This window comes from Staurois parvus, unplaced genomic scaffold (genome assembly GCF_062004578.1).
Source record: "Staurois parvus isolate SC_StPar_1 unplaced genomic scaffold, SC_StPar_1.0 ptg000025l, whole genome shotgun sequence".
In the NCBI taxonomy this organism is placed as follows: domain Eukaryota; kingdom Metazoa; phylum Chordata; class Amphibia; order Anura; family Ranidae; genus Staurois; species Staurois parvus.
The window spans coordinates 4783371-4804463 of record NW_028317821.1 but is presented as its reverse complement, the minus strand read 5'-3'; the positions used below and the strand labels follow the sequence as shown (position 1 = coordinate 4804463).

Sequence of the window (21093 nt, the reverse complement as noted above, 5' to 3'; positions counted from 1 at the left end):
ATATATATATATATAAAATAAGTGATGCTCACAAACACTACAAATGATTGTCGTTCATAAGCTCAAGGAGCTCGAAGACTATTCTAAATTCTAAACCATGTGGGAATTTCACAAGACTTCCCTTTAATGACTGAAGTGTATGTAACCTAAAAATGTATTATTTATTCTACACATCTGTGTTCATGTGGAACTAAATAAATGCAATCTGTTATATCTTCATTTCATATCTTCATAATACTTGGTGATCTTGCCAGTCACACTTCTTTACTTTTCTATTCTGACCACGCAAAGCATAGAAGCAGATCCCTGCTGGTGTGGTCATTTGGAGTCTCAGGGTTTTGTTTTTTTAGATTTAGGATGTTGTGCTGGTATTTTCTGTAGCCCGTTTGGCTGCCTTGCTCCCTGCCCAGATCAGTTGATTCACAGCTGCTCCCAGCATGAGCCTCAATGTCAAATTGTAGCTGCTGATAGCCAGTAGAGAAGTGCAGTTGGCTGTCTGACATCATGAACGGACCTCCTCCCTAATGCGAAACAGTAGCTGAAAGTAGGCTGTGCGGTCACTTGACCACCAAATAAACCCTCATGAAAAAAGTAAAAGTTTATTTTTTAAATAACTAAATACGAATATGGAAATTAAAATATATTTCCTGTTTTACATCACGAGTTTGATGTAGTGCATTCACATATAGTTTAAATAGGAGCAAATAATGTAGACCATTAGATAAAATGGAGATTGATTATTTTTAAATTAGAGAAAAATCTTTTAAAATAACTGGATTTGCGACTAGGCAAATCGCTGGCAAGTTTTAAAAAATATCAAAAAGGAACAGAATCCACCAAGTATATGACCACATACACATCCACCAAAAAGTATAATGGCTTCATACACATCCATGTTATATGTAACTGCAAACACAGGCTGATTCCCATCCTTTTGTCAGGATATACCATAATACTTACTGTACAATACATTGTATATAGTAGCATACTATATACCAACAACATTCAGAGAGGACATGACACCTTGACTACTTCCTTCATTAAGCGGTTATGAGACACTGTTCTGGGGGGCTCATCAACACTAAAGAATAATACAATCATTCATACACCCACTGCAAGACTCATACCTGAGGAGGTAATGGGATGGTGACACCCAGGAGGGATTGTGTAGGCAGAAGAAATAAAAAAAATATAACACCTGTCTGAGGTAATGGCATGGCCATGTAATGACTAAGATGGCAGTGCAGGCAACATAGGTTCAGGGTGAACTGGAAGCTTCCTTTTAACTGGCCAGCAATGTTTAAGAACAAATTCATTACAGCTTCTAAAACATTTGCCACAGGCAAACATCAATAAAATAATGAAAAATAAAAAACAAAAAAACCCAAAAGTTAAAAAATAAAATAAAAATAAACACCACACACATACGACAATTGGAAACATTTGTTCTGTTGTCAGCCTTCTTCATGATGAATTGGAGAACAAAAGAAAGTGTTCTGAACGGAACACACGGGATTTGGCTTCCTTGGTGTGAAGCTCTAAACTCATGTCTCGGGGAATTCATTTGAAATCAAGGCCTCAGCCTTTGTGCACAACCAGATTTTCCATCTTGTTGGTTATTTTTTTTTTTTCCCAACAGTCAGTTAAGCATGAAGAATTAATCACACACCTATATTTGCATGTGATCCCCTCAGGGCAGTGCAGAACATCCTTCCAAAAGCCATCTGTAAAAAAATAAAGCAATCCCACAGCACCCTTTATGTGAAGTTTGTAACTCAGTAATGGGAGATCCCGATTCCAGCTGTATTACTGGGAATGGAGAAGGGTAGTTGGGGGTTCATATGACCCAGCTCCAGGCTTCTCCTTTAGGAAAAAAAAAAAAAAAAGAAAAAGAAGGACAAAGCTTTCTGCTCACTCTCTTTTGCCCTACACCCCCACACAATATCTATAAGTCATGAAGTTTAGAATGTTTGTGGAATGCTCCTGGTGCAAGTCTCCTGGCGGTGCCTGGCAGCCTTAGACTCTCACTATGTCCACCTTACAATAACTCCATTTGAAGTATGATGTTTCCTGAGAGTGTTAATTCTCTTCAATTAGATTTAAATCCAGGTCCGCAAAATCGTGCTGGAAGAGCATTGCCTGGGAGCAGGAGGAATGATCCCTCCTACCAATATCTTCTTCACTAAGTGCCAGTGTGCAAGTGGTGACAGGACTTCCAGAAGTGCAAGGAGACTCCCCATGGCAAGCCATAAAAGGAGATGAGCTGCCTTCATCCGAGTTGTCCAAGAAACACATAGCACCAGCATTCTGAAAAGAATAAAAAAACACTTTTAATATTTGGACATTTTTAAGGGAGACCAACACTACGTACAAGGCCAGGCAGCTCTACAAGCATCTCTACATGGCAAAATGCAAACCTAAGCCTTTAACATACTCCTGCTAAAATAAATTTCTAGAGTTTTCTGCAAAGAAGACATCTCTTCCTCTGCCCATGCCGCTGAAAAAAAAACCCAAAACCCTAGTGGAAGAATCTGTAGAGTCCCGACTCTTCAGTAAGTATTGATTTAATGGTCCCCCACTGCATGCTGTGGTTCCTCCCACTGGTTCCTACATTGCTACAAGACACAGTAGTGATGGAAAGACTGGTGGACCAAACCATAGCGAGCAGTGGGTGACGGCAGAAATCCAACCATCTTGGGAGAGGTCAGATTCTTCAAGCAGCAAGACTCATGGTAACAAACTTAAATTTTTGTTTCTGAAAATAGCCACTTCATAGCATGTCCTGGTACAGCAGATACTGTAGAGCTGCTGCTTACATATCAGATAATCCAATAAAAAATGCAAGAGAAACTTTGTAAAGTGACATTTCAGCATTTTTTTCTCACAGTAACAAAAATATAAACTTGTCAATGGTTAGATCGACAGACCTAATAGGGTTTATATACTAAGTAGAGCATGTTCACTTTGCACAGTGAATTTTTACTTTGCACAAGAATTGTAAAAATATTTTGCGAGAATTGTGAAAATACATTTTGCAAAAATTACCCGATCATGTGCAAGAGAAATTTAAAAATTAGATGGATTTTTGCTTGCACATAATTCTATGATCAACAGAGATTTATCTCATTAATTAAGCTAAGAAAAGTACTTTGCATAGTGAAAATTTAATTTGCCAAGTATTCAGCCTTACTATTTTAGTAAATCAACCCCAGTGTTTCATTGCCGTTTTTATCCCTGCTGTGAGTATTTCTGCCCCTTTTCTGTCATTTTGACACCCAGATCATTGTTGTAAACTGAAAGCCACAATTACTTGCTCTGGAGCACACTCTCAATAGGCTCCTATGGGGAACTGAAATACAGCTGGTGACATTCTTAAGAAGAACAGGACCTTAGAGACTTAAGCCGGCCATGGATGGATCGAATCTCAGCTGGTTCAACAGGGACCGGACAAAATTCAATCCATCTATGGGCAGGCTGGTTGTACTAAAGTTGATCCAGTACAACCAGTCGGTCAGATTTTTTACATGCAATTTTAGGTGGCAGCTATAGCTGCTAACCTTAATCGTGTTCTGCCAGCAGAGAAGGCTCCCTGCCGGGAGAACACAATAGCACCGCGATAGGAATAAAGCATTTTAATTTTCTGCTACCTGTGGTGGGGTCAAAGGCAGGGCATAGATGATGCGATTTTCTCTCCTGAGACCATGGGTTGCAGAAAGGGAAAAAAAAAAAAAAATTTAAATCGCTGGATTCCCCCATCAACACAGTGAGTGTTGATGGGGGAATCTTTCCTGCAGAGCTACTGTGCTCTCCTGCCTGGGGAAAGAGGGCGTGGAGAGCCATCCCTGCTAGGAGAACACGATGATTACTGCTAGCAGCTATAGCCGCTGGCAAAAATTGCATAATATATATCAGACATGTTGGTTATACCCAATTCGATCTTCTTGGGTACAATCAGCCTGCCTATCGTTGGATCAAATCTCAGCTGGTCCCTGCTGAGATTCGAACCACCTATGGCCAGTTGAAAGGAAGATTGAGAACAGGGCAGGAAGAAATTACATTAAAAAAAAGGTCAACAGGAGGCCTAACCATTTTTCTTTTTCTAGAGCTCTCCTAAAAGATTTAAATAATGATAAAAAGCATGTTGATTACAAGAATAAGGATTATAATGCCAATATCAATAACATATAATGAAAAGCACTTCTTGGGAGTCTTTACCTGGTTCATCTTGTAGAAGTCCAGAGAAGGACGATGCCACCGTGTATCTTCCTCGTGCCTTCGTTTGATTCCACATTTCCTGGTGTCAAGATCACAGGGTTGTGACTGGCTACGAGGCAGACATTGCTGTCTCCGGACCAGCTCTGGCGTGGAAGGTGGGGAGCTGCTGGCTGAAGGGAGGAACCGTCCTGCTTCCTTGATGAGTACTGGTGACAGTGAAAAACGGCGCTGCAATGGAAAGCAACTTGGCCCTTCTGTGTTTTCCCAAAATATAGTGGTTGGGGAAAGGGTGTAGGGACCTGGTGACTCCCGGCACAAAGCCAGGCTGAAGAAGGGAGGGCTGTTGGCTTGGATGCATCGTAAAGAGGCACTGGGGTCATTTTGAAACCTGAGATTGGAGACCCCTTGGGATGGACTTTGAGTCTGCACCCCTAGTACTGCTCCAACCCCACCACTATTACATCTCCTCTTGACAGGAGTCCAAACTTTAGACCCACTGGGCCTCCAAATAGGCCGCCAGCGTGATAGGTCCTCTGGCACTGATAAAGAGCGGCAGTGTCTCTTCGTAGGGGGAGCTGGAGGAGCCGCAGAGTTGGATGCCTCAGGCTCTTGGGAAGGGCTCCTGCGGTTAGGGGAGTTCTCCCTGCTGAGGACTGGAAAGTGGAGACTCAGGCTTGAATGGTGATGGCAACCAAGTCGAACTCCATCTTCAAGTTCAATCCTTGGACAATGACTAATAATTCCCCAGGAGCGTTCTTCTGCTACAAAAAAAAAAAATGCATGTTAACACAGGCTAAAGGTTTTAGATAATTGAATAAAAGCTGACCATTTTAAGTTCACCTGTCATTGTTACGTGGTTTGTGCCCTTTAGCTGTGACATCTGCTGTGTATTACGTACTGTACTACTTTTTGCATTGCACCTTCGTTAAGCCTTACAGCAGCGGCAGAGGGGGGTTTTACACACTTCTGGCAGCTGAGGTTCCCCTAGCTAGAATGAACATCGGAAACAATGTGTACAGCATTACTTCAAGTTTCTGGCATCACTTTCCTGTCTTTTGACCAGGGAAAAATCTAATGGAGAGCTATCTGTGCTCCACTGGCTTCAATGGAAGGCAGAAAAAAGGTCAAAAAGTAAAGTTAAGTTACACGTAAGTGCTTAAAAACACCCCCCCCCCCCCAAATTTTTTTTTAGCCTGCACTACCTCCACATTAGCAGACACACGAACACAACACACATCGGGGCACCTATATACGAAAATATCACTTGCCATACACGTTACATATTGACGCGCACGCATGGAGTGAGAGCAATAATTCTAGGCTTATTATTCATGGTTAATTCGAAGCCGATGACCTGTAGAGGCTTTTAAATCATCACCAATGGAAAAATATATGGTTTAAGTTATTGCAAAGTCAATTTTTTTCCCGAGGTTTATGCTCACCTGACCTGTGCAATAGTACTGCACAGATTTGCTCCTTACCTCTTTCTTCTGCAGTCCCCTGCTGTCGCTGTCTGCTCCTCCCCTCCTGTGTGTGCTCCTATAACAAGCTGGTTGCTATAGGGGAACAAGTACAGGCACGCTCCTGAGGCAGGCTGTGTGCGTCCACAGAAATACACAGTGCCCCATGTCTCCATCCCCCACTCCCTCCTCACAGAATTTGATGGACAGCAGCAACAGCCTATGGCTCCCGCAGCCATCAATTGTCCTCTGAGAAGAGGAACAGAGACCAGCGCTGGATCAAGAGAGGGCTCAAGTATTTAGAGGAGGGGGGGGGAGGGGGGAAGGAACAAGCAGTGGGAAATTTTTTACCTTAATGCAGGGAATGCATTAGGGTAAAAAATGTATGCGTTTACTTAGAGAAACCAAACTTTTAAAAATATTTTACACACACACACAAAAAAAAAAACCGCTGGGTAATTGTGTTTGTGCACCCTAAAATTAACTTTAGTATATTTTTTATTGAAATTTTGCACTTGATAAACCGGTGTGCAAATATTGCATGACATAAAAAACTGGGACTACTACCATTTTGTTCTACAGGGCGTTTGCTTTCAGAAACTATATAATGTTTGGTGTTTTAACTCATTTTCAACCCTAAAAGAAAAAAAACAACAAAAACAAAAGTACACCATACACACGCACACAAGGGGTGAAGTTCCTCTTTAAACACTACACTGTTCAAAAAGCATCTCAACTTTGATCATAGAAAAACAAAGATTTGCCTGCTCCTCCTCATCCCAGCTGGTTTGCGTGTGGTTCGTTATCACCAGCTCTTCAAAAAGGTAAGCCTGATTTTTGAACACACTTACCATAGCTACGCCTACACCCCCTAAACCAATCTCGGTTCTCTCCCACAATGCACAGGGACTAAAATTCCCCCGTCAAGCACCACAAGGCCTTTCATTATCTGTGGGGACTGAGGTGGTACTCTTTACAGGAGACCCATTTTCAGGATACATTTAATCCCTCCTTTCTCCATGGCCTCTACTCCCAAAGCTTTCTGGCAATTTCACCTGATGAGACTCACGGAGTGGTGATCTATATTTCGAAAAAACCTCTCCTCACCACTCAATGTAGTTAAGGATCCCAATAGGAGGTACCTGCTGGTGATGGCCAAGATTGAGGGGGCTAAAGTGAGTTTTGTTTCTTTTTACTCCCCTAACACTGACCAACTGTCCTTTTTGCAATCCACCCTGCAGACACTATCTCAGCTTTTTGTCGGATCCCTTTTCTTAGGAGGGGGCAGACTCCAACCTAGCTCTGGATTTGACCTTAGATAAATCTAGACTTCCGGGTTCTCAGATTTTAGAGTGGGCACTAAATACGCACAGCTGTTACATCACTAGGATTTGATCAACGTGTGGTGAGAATGTAACTCCACTCAGCGTGACTTTACCCTAAAGTTTTTTAGATGAGAGCAAAAAAGGGACATCATGGAATGGGGTCGAAATATAGTCAATCCTAGAATATGTGGAATGTACAGGGGTATAGTCCCCCTGTACATTCCACATATTCTAGGATTGACCATCCCAGGATGTCCCTTTGTTGTTCTCGTCTAAAAATGTTTGAGGTCCCCTGGTCTGACCATTCCCCCGTCTTTGCGATGCTCTGTGCCTTTTGTGAGATTGTTATTTCATTCTCGTGCAGACGGAACAAATTACTCGAGAGATTTGTTCCATTTGTTCTGATGTAGAGTAACATTTGAAGGAATTCTTTTCTGTCAATGACCCCACTAAGACTTCTCCCCAAATCAAACCAAAAGCTCCTGGTCTGGAAGGCTTTACGGATTTGTATTAGAAAATGTTTGCTCCCATTTAAATCATTATTTAGTGCTATATTTCATTGCAATCCGAGAAGGGGTCCCTATAGATAGTGACTCCAATGGAGCCTTTATTAGTTTCAATACCAAACCCAATAAAGACCCAAGCGACGTAGCTAATTATAGGCCAATTTCCTTAATTCAGATTTGAAAATATTGGCAAAAATCTATGCCACTCGCTTGAATGGTTTCATTGCACATTACGTCCATCGTGATCAGGTCGGGTTCAACCGGGACAGCGTCGGATCAGATCCGTTTGGCTACAAATAGCATCTCAATCCTTAATTTTTTGTGAGAATGGGGGGTGCGGGTGTCTGCAAAAGGGTCTATTGCTTTCTTTGGACATCAGGAAAGCATTTGAGATGCTATTGTCATGTTTGTTTACAATTTTATCCAAGTGGCAGTTCGGCCCTAAATTTATGTCCTTTTTGGGGACTTTATACAACAATCCTTCAGCTGAAATCCACATGAAGGGTTATACCTCTGCGCCCCTCAATCGCTTCAGCCACGCTCTCTCCACTCTTGTTCATCAGCGCGAAACTGGGTGTGAAGAGCGGGGTATCCAGCATAAATGCAAACTTTTCACAGACGATCTGCTTTTCGCACACACTCCCCCCCCCCATACCTCCTTGATATCACTTATGGGTTTGCTCACTCACTTTAAACATTTCTGGTCTGGGGGTGAATTGGGCGAAATATAAATCTGGATGAGGATGTCCTGTCAAGTTTGAAAAGACAGTTTAATCTTTCCTGACAAAAATCACATGCCCTTCCCTACATTGGGATCAAATTAACTCCCTCCATAGCATCTTTATATAAACAGTTGCTCATCTTTGATGCACAAATCATTATGGTAAGTGGACATATGGTCATCCATGGGACATCTTTACTGGATGGGTAAAGTTGCGGCCCCTAAAATGGTGTTGCCCAGAATTGTCGCCCCATGGCAACTTTTGTTAATGATTTGATAGTATGGCTGTCGATAATTTTCCTTAGTACCTTTATGATCACCACTTGGTTGGTTTTAAGGCTGATTATTATCTTTATTTCTATGTACCCACTGTATAGCTCCTGTGAGGCCATACCGTCCCAGTTTATGGTTGGATACCTCAAACTGGGCCACTTGCAGGCTGAAGGCCTTTATATTATTCTTTATTGGCTATATTGTATGTAAACATTCAATAAACATTATTGGAAAAGAAAAATGAAGAGGTCTCTTTATAGGGAAAGTGGATATCATTATCCACTGTACACCCACAGTGTTTACTTCACACCACACCTGAGTTTTAGGAGTGGTTTATAAAATGCAGGTCACCTTGTGCAGCCTGCGGTGTCCCACAGACTGTTCTCTGCATAATGCTGCAGAAAAGATACCGTGAATGTGTAGAGGATGATCATTTGATTTTGAGTGGGGGGAGAACCAGGTCAGATGACCTGTCACTTACATGAATAGGGATTTGTTTGACTTCACAAAATACATTTTTAGAGCACATCACTGTTTTTTCTTTTGGCTTTTTTTTTCCTCTGTGGCCATGCCACGGACTTTAACACTGGGCCTTTTAGTGCTTACATCAACTAAATTCTAAATAAATGAGGCTTATGTGCAATGCTAAACTATGAAAGATGTTTAAAGTGGTAGTAAACACAGCTTGGACACTTGTAACCTACAGGTTAGCATTATTATAAACTTACCCGTAGGTACAAGGAATATCTCCCACATATGCACCATTTGGGAGATATTCAGTGTTTCTGAAGGACTCAGGTCATCCCTTCAGAGCTCTATGCCATGGTTGTGACATGGGTGGTCAGAGGGCACGGACCCAGAGGGAAGACCGAGTGAGGATAGAAGCCTGGTCAGCGGTGACAGCATGCTGCTGGAGGGCTTCGTTGTAAGAGAAGTCTTTCATAATGTGTTAGTATGCGATGCGTACTAGCAAATTATATTACCTTGCAGAAGTCCCCCCCACGCAAGTTTACTACCACTTTAATGGCCCATTCACACCAGATGCAGTGGGACGGCGTTGGGCAGCTATTCCTGCATAGGACCAGTCCCACCAGTTGACATGGCAAAGTGCCTTGTCTCCTTATCTGCCCAGTTCACACTACTGCATTGTGGTGGTGTGCAAGCAGGCAATATACTGCCTCGCACTGTGCAGCAACTGAACTTTAGATGTGCGAGGTGCCGAGACCATGGTCAGACCACACTGCAAATAAGCTGCTACATTGTAATGCAGCAGCTTGTATGAATATACCCTAAACAAACATTTGTACCACCACGTATCATTTCTTGGCCATTTAATTCCTGTGCACACAGGAATTATCACCATGCCCATATACATTCAATATCATACCTATTTTTTATATCCACCTCTCTCAGGCACACACCCTCACATCTACCACTCACTGAATCACGTTCTCACATTGCTGGATATGTTGTGGGGGAGTAGTAAAGAAATCACCCCTTAACATCTGTGAAAGGAAGCATCCGATGTAATATACTACAGGTGAAACTCGAAAAATTAGAATATTGTGCAAAAGTTCATTTATTTCAGTAATGCAACTTAAAAGGTGAAACTAATATATGAGATAGACTCATTACATGCAAAACAAGATAGTTCAAACCATGATTTTTCATAATTGTGATTATGGTTTACAGCTCATAAAGACCCCAAATCCACAATCTCAGAAAATTAGAATATTGTGAAAAGGTGCAATATTCTAGGCTCAAAGTGTCCCACTCTAATCAGCTAATTAAGCCATAACACCTGCAGAGGGTTCCTGAGCCTTTAAATGGTCTCTCAGTCTGGTTCAGTAGGAATCACAATCATGGGAAAGACTGCTGACCTCACAGTTGTGCAGAAAACCATCATTGACCCCCTCCATAAGGAGGGAAAGCCTCAAAAGGTAATTGCAAAAGAAGTTGGATGTTCCCAAAGTGCTGTATCAAAGCACATTAATAGAAAGTTATGCGGAAGGGAAAAGTGTGGAAGAAAAAGGTGCACAAGTAGCAGGGATGACCGCAGCCTGGAGAGGATTGTCAGGAAAAGGCCATTCAAAAGTGTTGGGGACTTTTACAAGGAGTGGACTGAGGCTGGAGTCAGTGCATCAAGAACCATCACACACAGACGGATCTTGGACATGGGCTTCAAATGTCGTATTCCTCTTGTCAAGCCGCTCCTGAACAACAAACAATGTCAGAAGCGTCTTACCTGGGCTAAAGAAAAACAGACCTGGTCTGTTGCTCAGTGGTCCAAAGTCCTCTTTTCTGATGAGAGCAACTTTTGCATCTCATTTGGAAACCAAGAACCCAGAGTATGGAGGAAGAATGGAGAGGCACACTCTGCAAGATGCTTGAAGTCCAGTGTGAAGTTTCCACAGTGTGTTGATTTGGGGAGCCATGTCGCTGGTGGTAGTCCACTGTGCTTCATTAAGTCCAGGGTCAACGCAGCCATCTACCAGGAGATTTTGGAGCACTTCATGCTTCCTTCCACAGACGAGCTTTATGGGGATGCGGACTTCATTTTCCAGCAGGACTTGGCACCTGCCCACACTGCCAAAAGCACCAAAACTTGGTTCAATGACCGTGGGATTACTGTGCTTGATTGGCCAGCAAACTCGCCTGACCTGAACCCCATAGATCAGTGGTTCTCAACCTGGGGGTCGCGACCCCTTTGGGGGTCGAACGACCATTTCCCAGGGGTCGCCTAAGACCATCGGAAAACACATATTTCCGATGGTCTTAGGAACCGAGACACCGCTCCTCCGTCTCAGGCGATGTGTGGGCGGGATGATACGCTGCTCCTGTCACCTGGCCACACCTCCGGGATCGCTCAGCAGCTCCGCCTCCTCGCCGCTGATTGGCCACCGGAACTGTAGCTCAGGAGAGGCACACAGGCGGCCAATCACCGGCGAGGAGGTGGAGCTTGGAGAGGAGGAGCCGAGCGGCAGCGCGCGTACATCAAAGAAGATCGAGGGAGCTGCCGGAGCGAGTGAAGAGGAGAGCGGCCAGAGAAGGAAGACAGCTGACAGGTAAGTGAGAGAGCGAGCCCAGGCTGGAGCAGGGGTCAGCAAAGTAAGTATCATTGGTGTCAGTGGGAGGAATAGTGCCCCATCATTTGTGTCACTAATACCAATGATGGGGCACTATTCCTCCCCCCACTGACACCAACGATGGGGCACTATTCCTCCCCCCACTGACACCAACGATGGGGCACTATTTCCCCCCCCCCTGACCCCAATGATGGGGCACTATTCTCCTCTCCACCACACTGACATCAATGATGGGGCACTATTCCTCCCACTGACACCAACGATGGGGCACTATTCCTCCCCCCACTGACACCAACGATGGGGCACTATTTCCCCCCCCCCCTGACCCCAATGATGGGGCACTATTCTCCCCTCCACCACACTGACATCAATGATGGGGCACTATTCCTCCCACTGACACCAATGATGTGGCACTATTCCTCCCACTGACACCAGTGATGTGGCACTATTCCTCCCACTGACACCAGTGATGGGGCACTACTCCCCCCACTGACACCAGTGATGGGGCACTACTCCCCCCACTGACACCAGTGATGGGGCACTACTCCCCCCACTGACACCAGTGATGGGGCACTACTCCCCCCACTGACACCAGTGATGGGGCACTACTCCCCCCACTGACACCAGTGATGGGGCACTACTCCCCCCACTGACACCAGTGATGGGGCACTACTCCCCCCACTGACACCAGTGATGGGGCACTACTCCCCCCACTGACACCAGTGATGGGGCACTACTCCCCCCACTGACACCAGTGATGGGGCACTACTCCCCCCACTGACACCAGTGATGGGGCACTACTCCCCCCACTGACACCAGTGATGGGGCACTACTCCCCCCACTGACACCAGTGATGGGGCACTACTCCGCCCACTGACACCAGTGATGGGGCACTACTCCCCCCACTGACACCAATGATGGGGCACTACTCCCCCCACTGACACCAATGATGGGGCACTACTCCCCCCACTGACACCAATGATGGGGCACTACTCCCCCCACTGACACCAATGATGGGGCACTACTCCCCCCACTGACACCAATGATGGGGCACTATTCCTCCCACTGACACCAGTGATGGGGCACTACTCCCCCCACTGACACCAATGATGGGGCACTACTCCCCCCACTGACACCAGTGATGGGGCACTACTCCCCCCACTGACACCAGTGATGGAGCACTATTCCTCCCACTGACACCAGTGATGGGGCACTATTCATCCCACTGACATCAGTGATGGGGCACTATTCATCCCACTGATACCAACGATGGGGCACTATTCCTCCCACTGATACCAACGATGGGGCACTATTCCTCCCACTGATACCAATGATGGGGCACTATTCATCCCACTGACATCAGTGATGGGGCGCTATTCCTCCCACTGATACCAACGATGGGGCACTATTCCTCCCACTGATACCAACGATGGGGCACTATTCATCCCACTGACATCAGTGATGGGGCACTACTCCTTCCACTGACACCAATGACATGGCACTACTCCTCCCACTGCAAAATTACAGTTATGAAGTAGCAACGAAAATAATTTTATGGTTGGGGGTCACCACAACATGAGGAACTGTATTAAGGGGTCGCGGCATTAGAAAGGTTGAGAACCACTGCCATAGATTCTCTATGGGGTTCAGGTCAGGCGAGTTTGCTGGCCAATCAAGCACAGTAATCCCACGGTCATTGAACCAAGTTTTGGGGCATTGCCAAGAGAAAGATGAGAGACATGAGATCGAACAATGCAGAAGAGCTGAAGGCCGCTATTGAAGCATCCTGGTCTTCCATAACACCTCAGCAGTGCCACAGGCTGATAGCTTCCATGCCACGCCGCATTGAGGCAGTAATTGCTGAAAAAGGGGCCCAAACCAAGTACTGAGTACATATGCATGCTTATACTTTTCAGAGGTCCGATATAGTTCTATGTACAATCCTTGTTTTATTGATTGCATGTAATATTCTAATTTTCTGAGAATATGGCTTACAGCTCATGAAAACCCCAAATCCACAATCACAATTATGACAAATGACGGCTTGAACTATCTTGCTTTCCATGCAATGAGTCGATCTCATATATTAGTTTCACCTTTTAAGTTGCATTACTGAAATAAATGAACTTTTTCGAGTTTCACCTTTATATGGGAAATGGAAAAGCTTATATTTGGTATTCTTGGAATCACAAAGCATCGAAATAGGCCAACATCAAATTTGGCTATGACAAAATTCACTTTTCTGAGAGACAGCACTCGCTGTTCTTGAAATAGTATAGCACTAAGTGGAAATTCAAACACTAACTATACTTAAATCTACTCACACCTCCATTCTAAGCCTATTCTATCTGCCCTGTAAAGGAAAAGTCTGTTCTGAGGGTGTTCCAGTCCAGTCACTGGGACCTAATCATGCAACCGGAATAGAGCACCCTCAGAATAGGCAAGTAAAAGCTTCTTTCCTTTTACAGGGTAGATAAAAGACCACTGTTTCTCAACCTTTTTCCAGTCAAGGCCAACCTTTAAAAATTGATTACCGAGGCACCCCATTCTAAAATGTAAAAAACAAAACTAATATTACATAATGCAGCAGCATCCACATACGTAAGACCCCCAACACTATATGTGATTTATTCTTTCAAAGTAAATACACTTTTGAAAAGAGGTACTGAATAGTATTCCAGCATTTCTTCTGCCTTATTTGCTCACCCCCACGCAGCTAACATGACCCCATTGCTGACAGAGGGCTGGGGGGATCAAACAAGTATGTTGTGCAGGTGCCCAATGTCATCAGCAGTTGTTAAGAAACTTGTGGCTTTGTGTAACAAAGCAGGCTTGATCCACCTGCTGCCTTGTAGACAATTTTTGGGCAATCTGGAACAAATTTTAAGCATTTAGCCAAGGCACCCCTGAAGAACCCAGAAGGCACTCCAGAGTACCTAGGCATCCTTGTTGAAAAAAGCTGGAATAGGCTTAGAATGGGGTGGGAGTAGATTTAAGTATAGTTAAGTGTTTGAACAAACTTCCATTTATTGCTGCTACTTACTTACCCTGTTTCCCCTAAAATAAGACCTACCCCAAAAATAAGACCTAGTTGTGATCAGGGCTTTCTTTCACCCGGAACGCCATTCCGCCACCTCCGGCACTGGCACTGCGCACTCCCATATCTACTGTCTCTTATAAACACAGAAGCACGGCTGAAGTGACAGCACCATCCGCTCCCATAGAACCTCCCTACCTCTGTACTTACTGTGGGACAGTGAAGGAACAGATATTTGCGGGTGCAGTATGCAGTGTGTTTAGAGATGGGGCATCTCCTCCTGCAGCCTAACGCATGGAAGCCGATGCCCCAGGGGTGATCACCAGCCAGTAGGGAAGAGGCGGAGCAGTGAGTAAGTGCGCTTGGTGCACTGTGTGGGAAGATAGGACCCGAAACGGGAGTTACTATAGAGAGGGGCCGGCTGCTGACAGCTGTGTTTTGCAAAGCTAGCTAACCATACGAGGGCAGTGGAAGGGGAGGGATGTGCAAAGGGGAGCTGCAGTCAGGTGTTGCAGAGGTAAATTGAGTCAGGTGAGTTGCAGACAGGGTGAATAGGTGAGCTGCCGCTGGGGGGGGGGGTGCAGAGGTGAGCTGAGTTGCAACCCACCTTTGCACCCCCCCAGCAACAGCTCAGCTCTGCACCCCCTGGCCACAGCTTAGCTCTGCATTCCCCGGGGTCTGCAACTCACCCCTGCACCCAGTCTTTGGCTCATATCTGCACCCTGTCTGAAACTCACCTGTCAAGTCACCCCTGCAACACCTGACTGCAGCTCACAACTGTCATCAACCGGCCCTCTCCATTGTAACCCTCATCCACAACTGCCTGCAGCTCACCTCTGCATCCCGTCAATACCTGTACATTTAAAAAATAAGACCTACCCTGAAAATAAGACCTAGTGTGTTTTTTTGAGCCAAAAAAAAAAAAAAAAAAGAAAAAAATATATAAGACAGTGTCTTATTTTCGGGGAAACACAGTACTAACTTACTTCTAAAATTGGTGCCAAGTTCCTAAACTGGCACAAACTTCTCATACCTTTTCTACCTTCCACTAAAGCAGAGGGAAGCGAGATCTCGCACACACTAAAAATATGGAAGGGAGGATGCAGGATGGGAATAGGAGAAACTTACAATTTATGCAGTACCTTGCAATGCCCCTTTGCAGAGAGCCAAGTGTCTGGATTTACAGGGGGAAAAAGAGAAAAGCTCATGACTTCTAAAGCCAGGCAGCTAGAAATAGGCAGAGGTGATAGAGATTCTAAGGTCCTGTTCCTGCAAAACAGCTGGAACAGATCAAGGCAGAGGTCATGGAGATTCTAAGGTCCTGCACCAGCCCACCAACAGACATATTTGCTAAGCCACTTTTTCAATGCACCAAGGTAGATTTAGCAATAAATACAGTTATAAATGGTGAGGCTACAGATCTGACTTATACTGCTCCACAATCCAAGCTGTGCATTTACACATACTAAAGGAATTTCCAGGATAGTTCCCCGTACCCTGCATATCACAGTACACACCTGGAATGGCAGATGGCAACTAGCATATCTAGCTACTACAGTCACTTGCCACTGAGGGCAAGTCTAGGCAAAAACACATTTTGTAATCTGAACAAACAGGCCTCTGAATTGACGGCTAAGGTGACACAGCAGACCCACAAATGAATATTGTCCAAAATATTTAAAATAAGCAAAAAAACCAAAGGCTAATCACCCACACATTAGGCAGCTTTATGATATAGCTATATGAAGCTTAAAAACAGCAGGCTGCAAGGTTGTACACTCAAAAGACAACCTTACAAAAAAGCATAATACTGTTGTGGTCAGTTCCAACATCGCAATGCTATAAAAGACCAAAGTGTCCGTTCACAAAACTACACAGGATACTTTACATATGTTTGAACTTAAAATAATGTGATAAAATTCCGAAGTATCCCAAGCCACAAATATTGCACTAATATTGAACAATTTTTTTTTGTATAAAACGAACATTTAGTTACTGAAAGCCTCCGTGTCTGATAAAACTAGTGTTCAATCTTATGACTGCTCCTGCCACACCTTTAGGCTGAGGAGTTTTCAAAGCTTTTTGTGTTAAAAAAAAGCACCTGAAAAGCTCAAGAAAAATACTTCCCTATGTATGTGACTATATATCTATGTATGTTTTCACACTGAGGCATTGCGTTTGCGGTGTAAAAACTCCTGCTTGCAGCATCTTAGGGGGAATGTTAGGCGAGTTAAAAAAAAAAAAGCCCCAAAAACGCCACTTCCCATTGAAATAAATAGAAAACGCCTCTGAGAAGCATTTTTGGTTCAATTATATTTTAAGTCACGTGTCCTTTAAAAATGCTCAGAAAGCGTGGCAAAAGCACAGTAAAACCGCCTATGCGTTTTTGCGATGGATCAGTGTGAAAGTAGCCTAAAGGAGCTACTTTTCCTGCTCTTCTCAACAGACCTCACAGAAGCACACCATTAATGCCAGCCAGACAGCTAGCAATTTTTTTTTCCCAGACACAAATCCCTGTACAAAGATTTTTGTATATCTACACAAATTAATCCATAGGAAGATAAAGATGATAATCATAACCCTGGCAATATGGCTTTTATTGAAGAGTTAGAGATAACTGAGGAGCCCTGGGGCCAGCTGAAGCCAAGATGATATCTCTGACCTCCAGAGTGGTGTGTCACAGATATTTATGTTACAAAACGCATGCAGCAACTATCCATCTGTTTATGCAGCAAGTGTTTTCAAAATGTACAACTGACATATATATCCAGACAAGTTAAGGTAGATCGAGTTTCAAGTGGAACTTTTGTATCCAAAATTGTCCTGCTGGTCAATGCTCTGTTTTATCATTTCACTTTGAATGTTTTTTTTTCTTTTTTCTTACTTTACGCTGATCTGCCCATTTACGTCTTCCTAGAAAAAAGTCGGTTAATCTTTCTTCTAAAATAGTGCTTTGTCCACTGCTGGGCGCAACCATCTTGGATCTGGAGTCAGCAATCCAGCAGAAACACAGCTGTCATTCCAATTAAGTCTCCATTGGAATATAATACTGTATTACGGAGGCAGTTTGTACATTCATAAGACTTTTACCAGGTTGGCCTGCAAAATAATTCAGTCATGTGACCTGACTCACATGACTAAATACTTATACAATATAATAATGAAGTGTCATCCTGGAAAATGTGCCAGGTCGTTTTCCTATTGAGCTCTGGTTCACACTAGTGCAATTTCAGATGCAACTTGAGTTGCAAAGAATCACATGGCAATGGAAATCACATTTTCAACTGTGTCCCTTCACATCAATGTGACTCCATACAGAGCAGTTCTGGAAATGGTTTCTGTACTTTATTGCAATTCCAGCACAATTTTGGCCCCATAAAATATACAGACCTCATTCAAATAACATGGAAAGTCGGATCAAATTGCATTACAGTAGTGTGAACCTAGCCTTACAATATTTGTATGATTTACAGATGCCCGTTTTCCCACAACTAACTGCTATGTCTGTTTACTGGCCTCGGCCATTCCAAAAACAGCAAAAAAAAAAAGTGTTCAACGTCTTAGTGCTTTCCTTTACAAATCTGCCACATCTGAAGTAGTAAAGCCTTGACACCATACTGTAAAAAAGAAGCATCTCTGTGTGGGAACAGTGGTCTCTCTATAGAGGTCCAACACAACCTTGGCTGAGTCAGAGATAGAGCTCTCCAATCAGCAGGGAACATGAGCATTGTTGATTGCAGAGCTTTTAGGGAACACGTTGGACCTCTGCAGACAATGCTTTCGCAAAAGAGCAAGGGTCTCACAAGGGACAGGCTTTTCTATGTGGGCCGCAGCTGCTTTAGAAAGAAAATTAACTAAGAAATTGAACACCTTTTGTTTTAATGCACCTGAACTGTACTTAGCTGACTGGCTGAGAGTTCAGTTGGGATTTAAGGAAACTTAGGAAATTTGAACCAAGCATGCCAAGCACATGGCAAGAAAAAAATGCAAGGTCAAAATATTGGAAAGATCCAAAAGTATAAATAGATGAAGGTCAATATAAAGTCCCTCTTTCCCTACTGCTCCCCTACAGAAAACCTGCACTGAAATAGGCAGGTGATTATGACGGACCTCCCACATACATTATTCACTTGGTTAGCTCTAAAATACTTCCTGAATAACTGCCTTGAAACAAGCATGAAACTAAAAAAGCCAGAGGAAAGACAGAATTCCTCATCTACATACATGTTCCAGATTAGGGGCTTAACATCCTAAGGGAATTTTACCAATCTAATTGCCAGGCATTTTCAAAAGAAGAGCCAGCAATGGCAGCTTGCACAGAGTTTTATTTGTTTTTTTTATGTGAGAGGCAGCCTCACTAATCAATAAGAAGGCTCATGCAAGGGCAGAGCAAAGCTTTACATTTACAGAACTTGATATTTGCAAACTGCAATTTCAGCTGCCTGTATCTCTGGTTTGTTACAACATAAGATTTTTTACTGAAGGTAACCTTGCTATTTAGATCCTTTCATCATAAGCTTGGTTTGAATTGTCCAGGCTGGTCACAGCTTTCTTATGATAGGCCTGCCACAACCTGTAGTTTCCCAACTTATCTGGAAATACAAGTTCCTGCTTGCTATGTCAACCACATACTGTACATAGGGTAGCTGAGACTTCGTACCACAATAGCAGAACACATGGAGGAGACAGCTCTTAAGTAACTCACAGCAAGCACACTAAGAACAAGTGTGAGTTCTGTGCGATTCTTTAGCTTCCCGGCACATCAGACCGTGTAACCTGCAATATATATATATATATATATATATATATATATATATATATATATATATATATATATATATATATATATATATATATATATATATATATATATATATTACACACACACACACACACACACACACACATACATACATACATACACACACACGCGCATAGAAACACACATACACACTATATTGGAAAAAGTATTGGGACGACTGCCTTTACACGCACATGAACTTTAATGGCATCCAAGTAGTCCGTAGGGTTCAATATTGAGTTGGCCCACCCTTTACAGCTATAACAGCTTCAACTCTTCTGGGAAGGCTGTCCACAAGGTTTAGGAGTGTGTCTATGGGAATGTTTGACCATTCTTCCAGAAGCGCATTTGTGAGGTCAGGCACTGATGTCAGACGAGAAAGCCTGGCTCAGTCTCTGCTCTAATTCATCCCAAAGGTGTTCTATCAGGTTGCGGTCAGGACTCTGTGCAGGCTAGTCAAGGTTCTCCAAACTCGCTCATCCATGTCTTTATGGACCTTGCTTTGTGCACTGGTGTGCAGTCATGTTGGAATAAGAAGGGGCCATCCCCAAACTGTTCCCACAAAGTTAGGAGCATGAAATTGTCCACAATGTCTTGGTATGCTGAAGCCTTAAGAGTTCCCTTCACTGGAACTAAGGGGCCAAGCCCAACCCCTGAAAGACAACCTCAGACCATAATCCCTCCCTCCATCAAGCTAACCTTGGCACAATGCAGTCAGGAAACTACTGTTCTCCTGGCAACCGCCAAATCCAGACACGCCCATCAGATTGCCAGACAGAAGCGTGATTCTCCACTCTAGAGTCCAGTGACGGCATGCTTTACACCACTGCATTCCGTTTGCATTGAACTTGGTGATGTAAGGCTTGGATGCAGCAGCTTGGTCATGGAAACCCGTTCCATGAAACTTTCTACGCACTGTTGTGCTAATCTGGAAGTCTTTAGCCATTGACTTTCCAGACAGTTGCCGACTTCTGCACACTCTGCGCTTCAGCATGCGCTGACCCTGCTCTGTCATTTTATGTGGCCTACCTCTTTGTGACGGAGTTTCTGTTGTTCCCAGTTGCTTGCACTTTGTTATAATACCACTAACAGTTGACCGTGGAATATTTAGTAGCAAGGAAATTTCCCAGATGGACTTCTTGCACAGGTGACAACCTACCATAGTATCACGCTTGAATTCATTGAGCTCCTGAGAGCAACCCATTCTTTCACAAATGCTTGTAGAAGCAGTCTGCATGCCTAGTTGCTTGATTTTATACACCTATAGCCAAGGAGGTGATTGGAACACCTGAATCCAATGATTTGGAGGGGTGTCCCAATACTTTTGGCAATATGGTGTAATTTTATTTTTTAACAGGGCTGTTTAACCACCTTTCGCTCACCATATAGTACAATGATGGGTGCAAGGTGGTTCTCTCGTTCTGATAGGACGTCATATGGTGTCCTTCCATTCTCACCGCGCATGCACGGCTCAGGGAGTGCGCAGCGCGGCGATCGCAGGTGCGTGGTGTCCCTCGGACACAGCAGATCACGGAAAGAGCCGAAGATGTCGGCTCCATCATGTGATCAGCTGTGTCCAATCACAGTTGATCACATGTAAACACGGAAATGCCGGTTATCGGCATTTCTCTCGTCTCGAGCTGTCACGCTGACAGCTCGAGAGGTGAGG

General features: G+C 43.9%; 1 protein-coding gene across 2 annotated transcripts in view; it reads right to left on the bottom strand.

Moving 5' to 3' along the window:
- Positions 1–1203: 1203 nt before the first annotated feature.
- The window catches only part of FAM53C (family with sequence similarity 53 member C), a 49338-nt gene continuing 29448 nt past the window's right edge, over positions 1204–21093 (bottom strand). For both annotated transcript variants that reach the window (XM_089694034.1, XM_089694028.1), the window contains 2 exons: positions 4216–4976; positions 1204–2307 (listed from right to left, as the gene is read on the bottom strand). In XM_089694034.1, the coding sequence (XP_089550160.1) occupies positions 2080–2307; positions 4216–4976 (989 nt within the window). In that variant the 3' untranslated portion in view covers positions 1204–2079. The remainder of the gene's footprint in view (positions 2308–4215; positions 4977–21093) is intronic.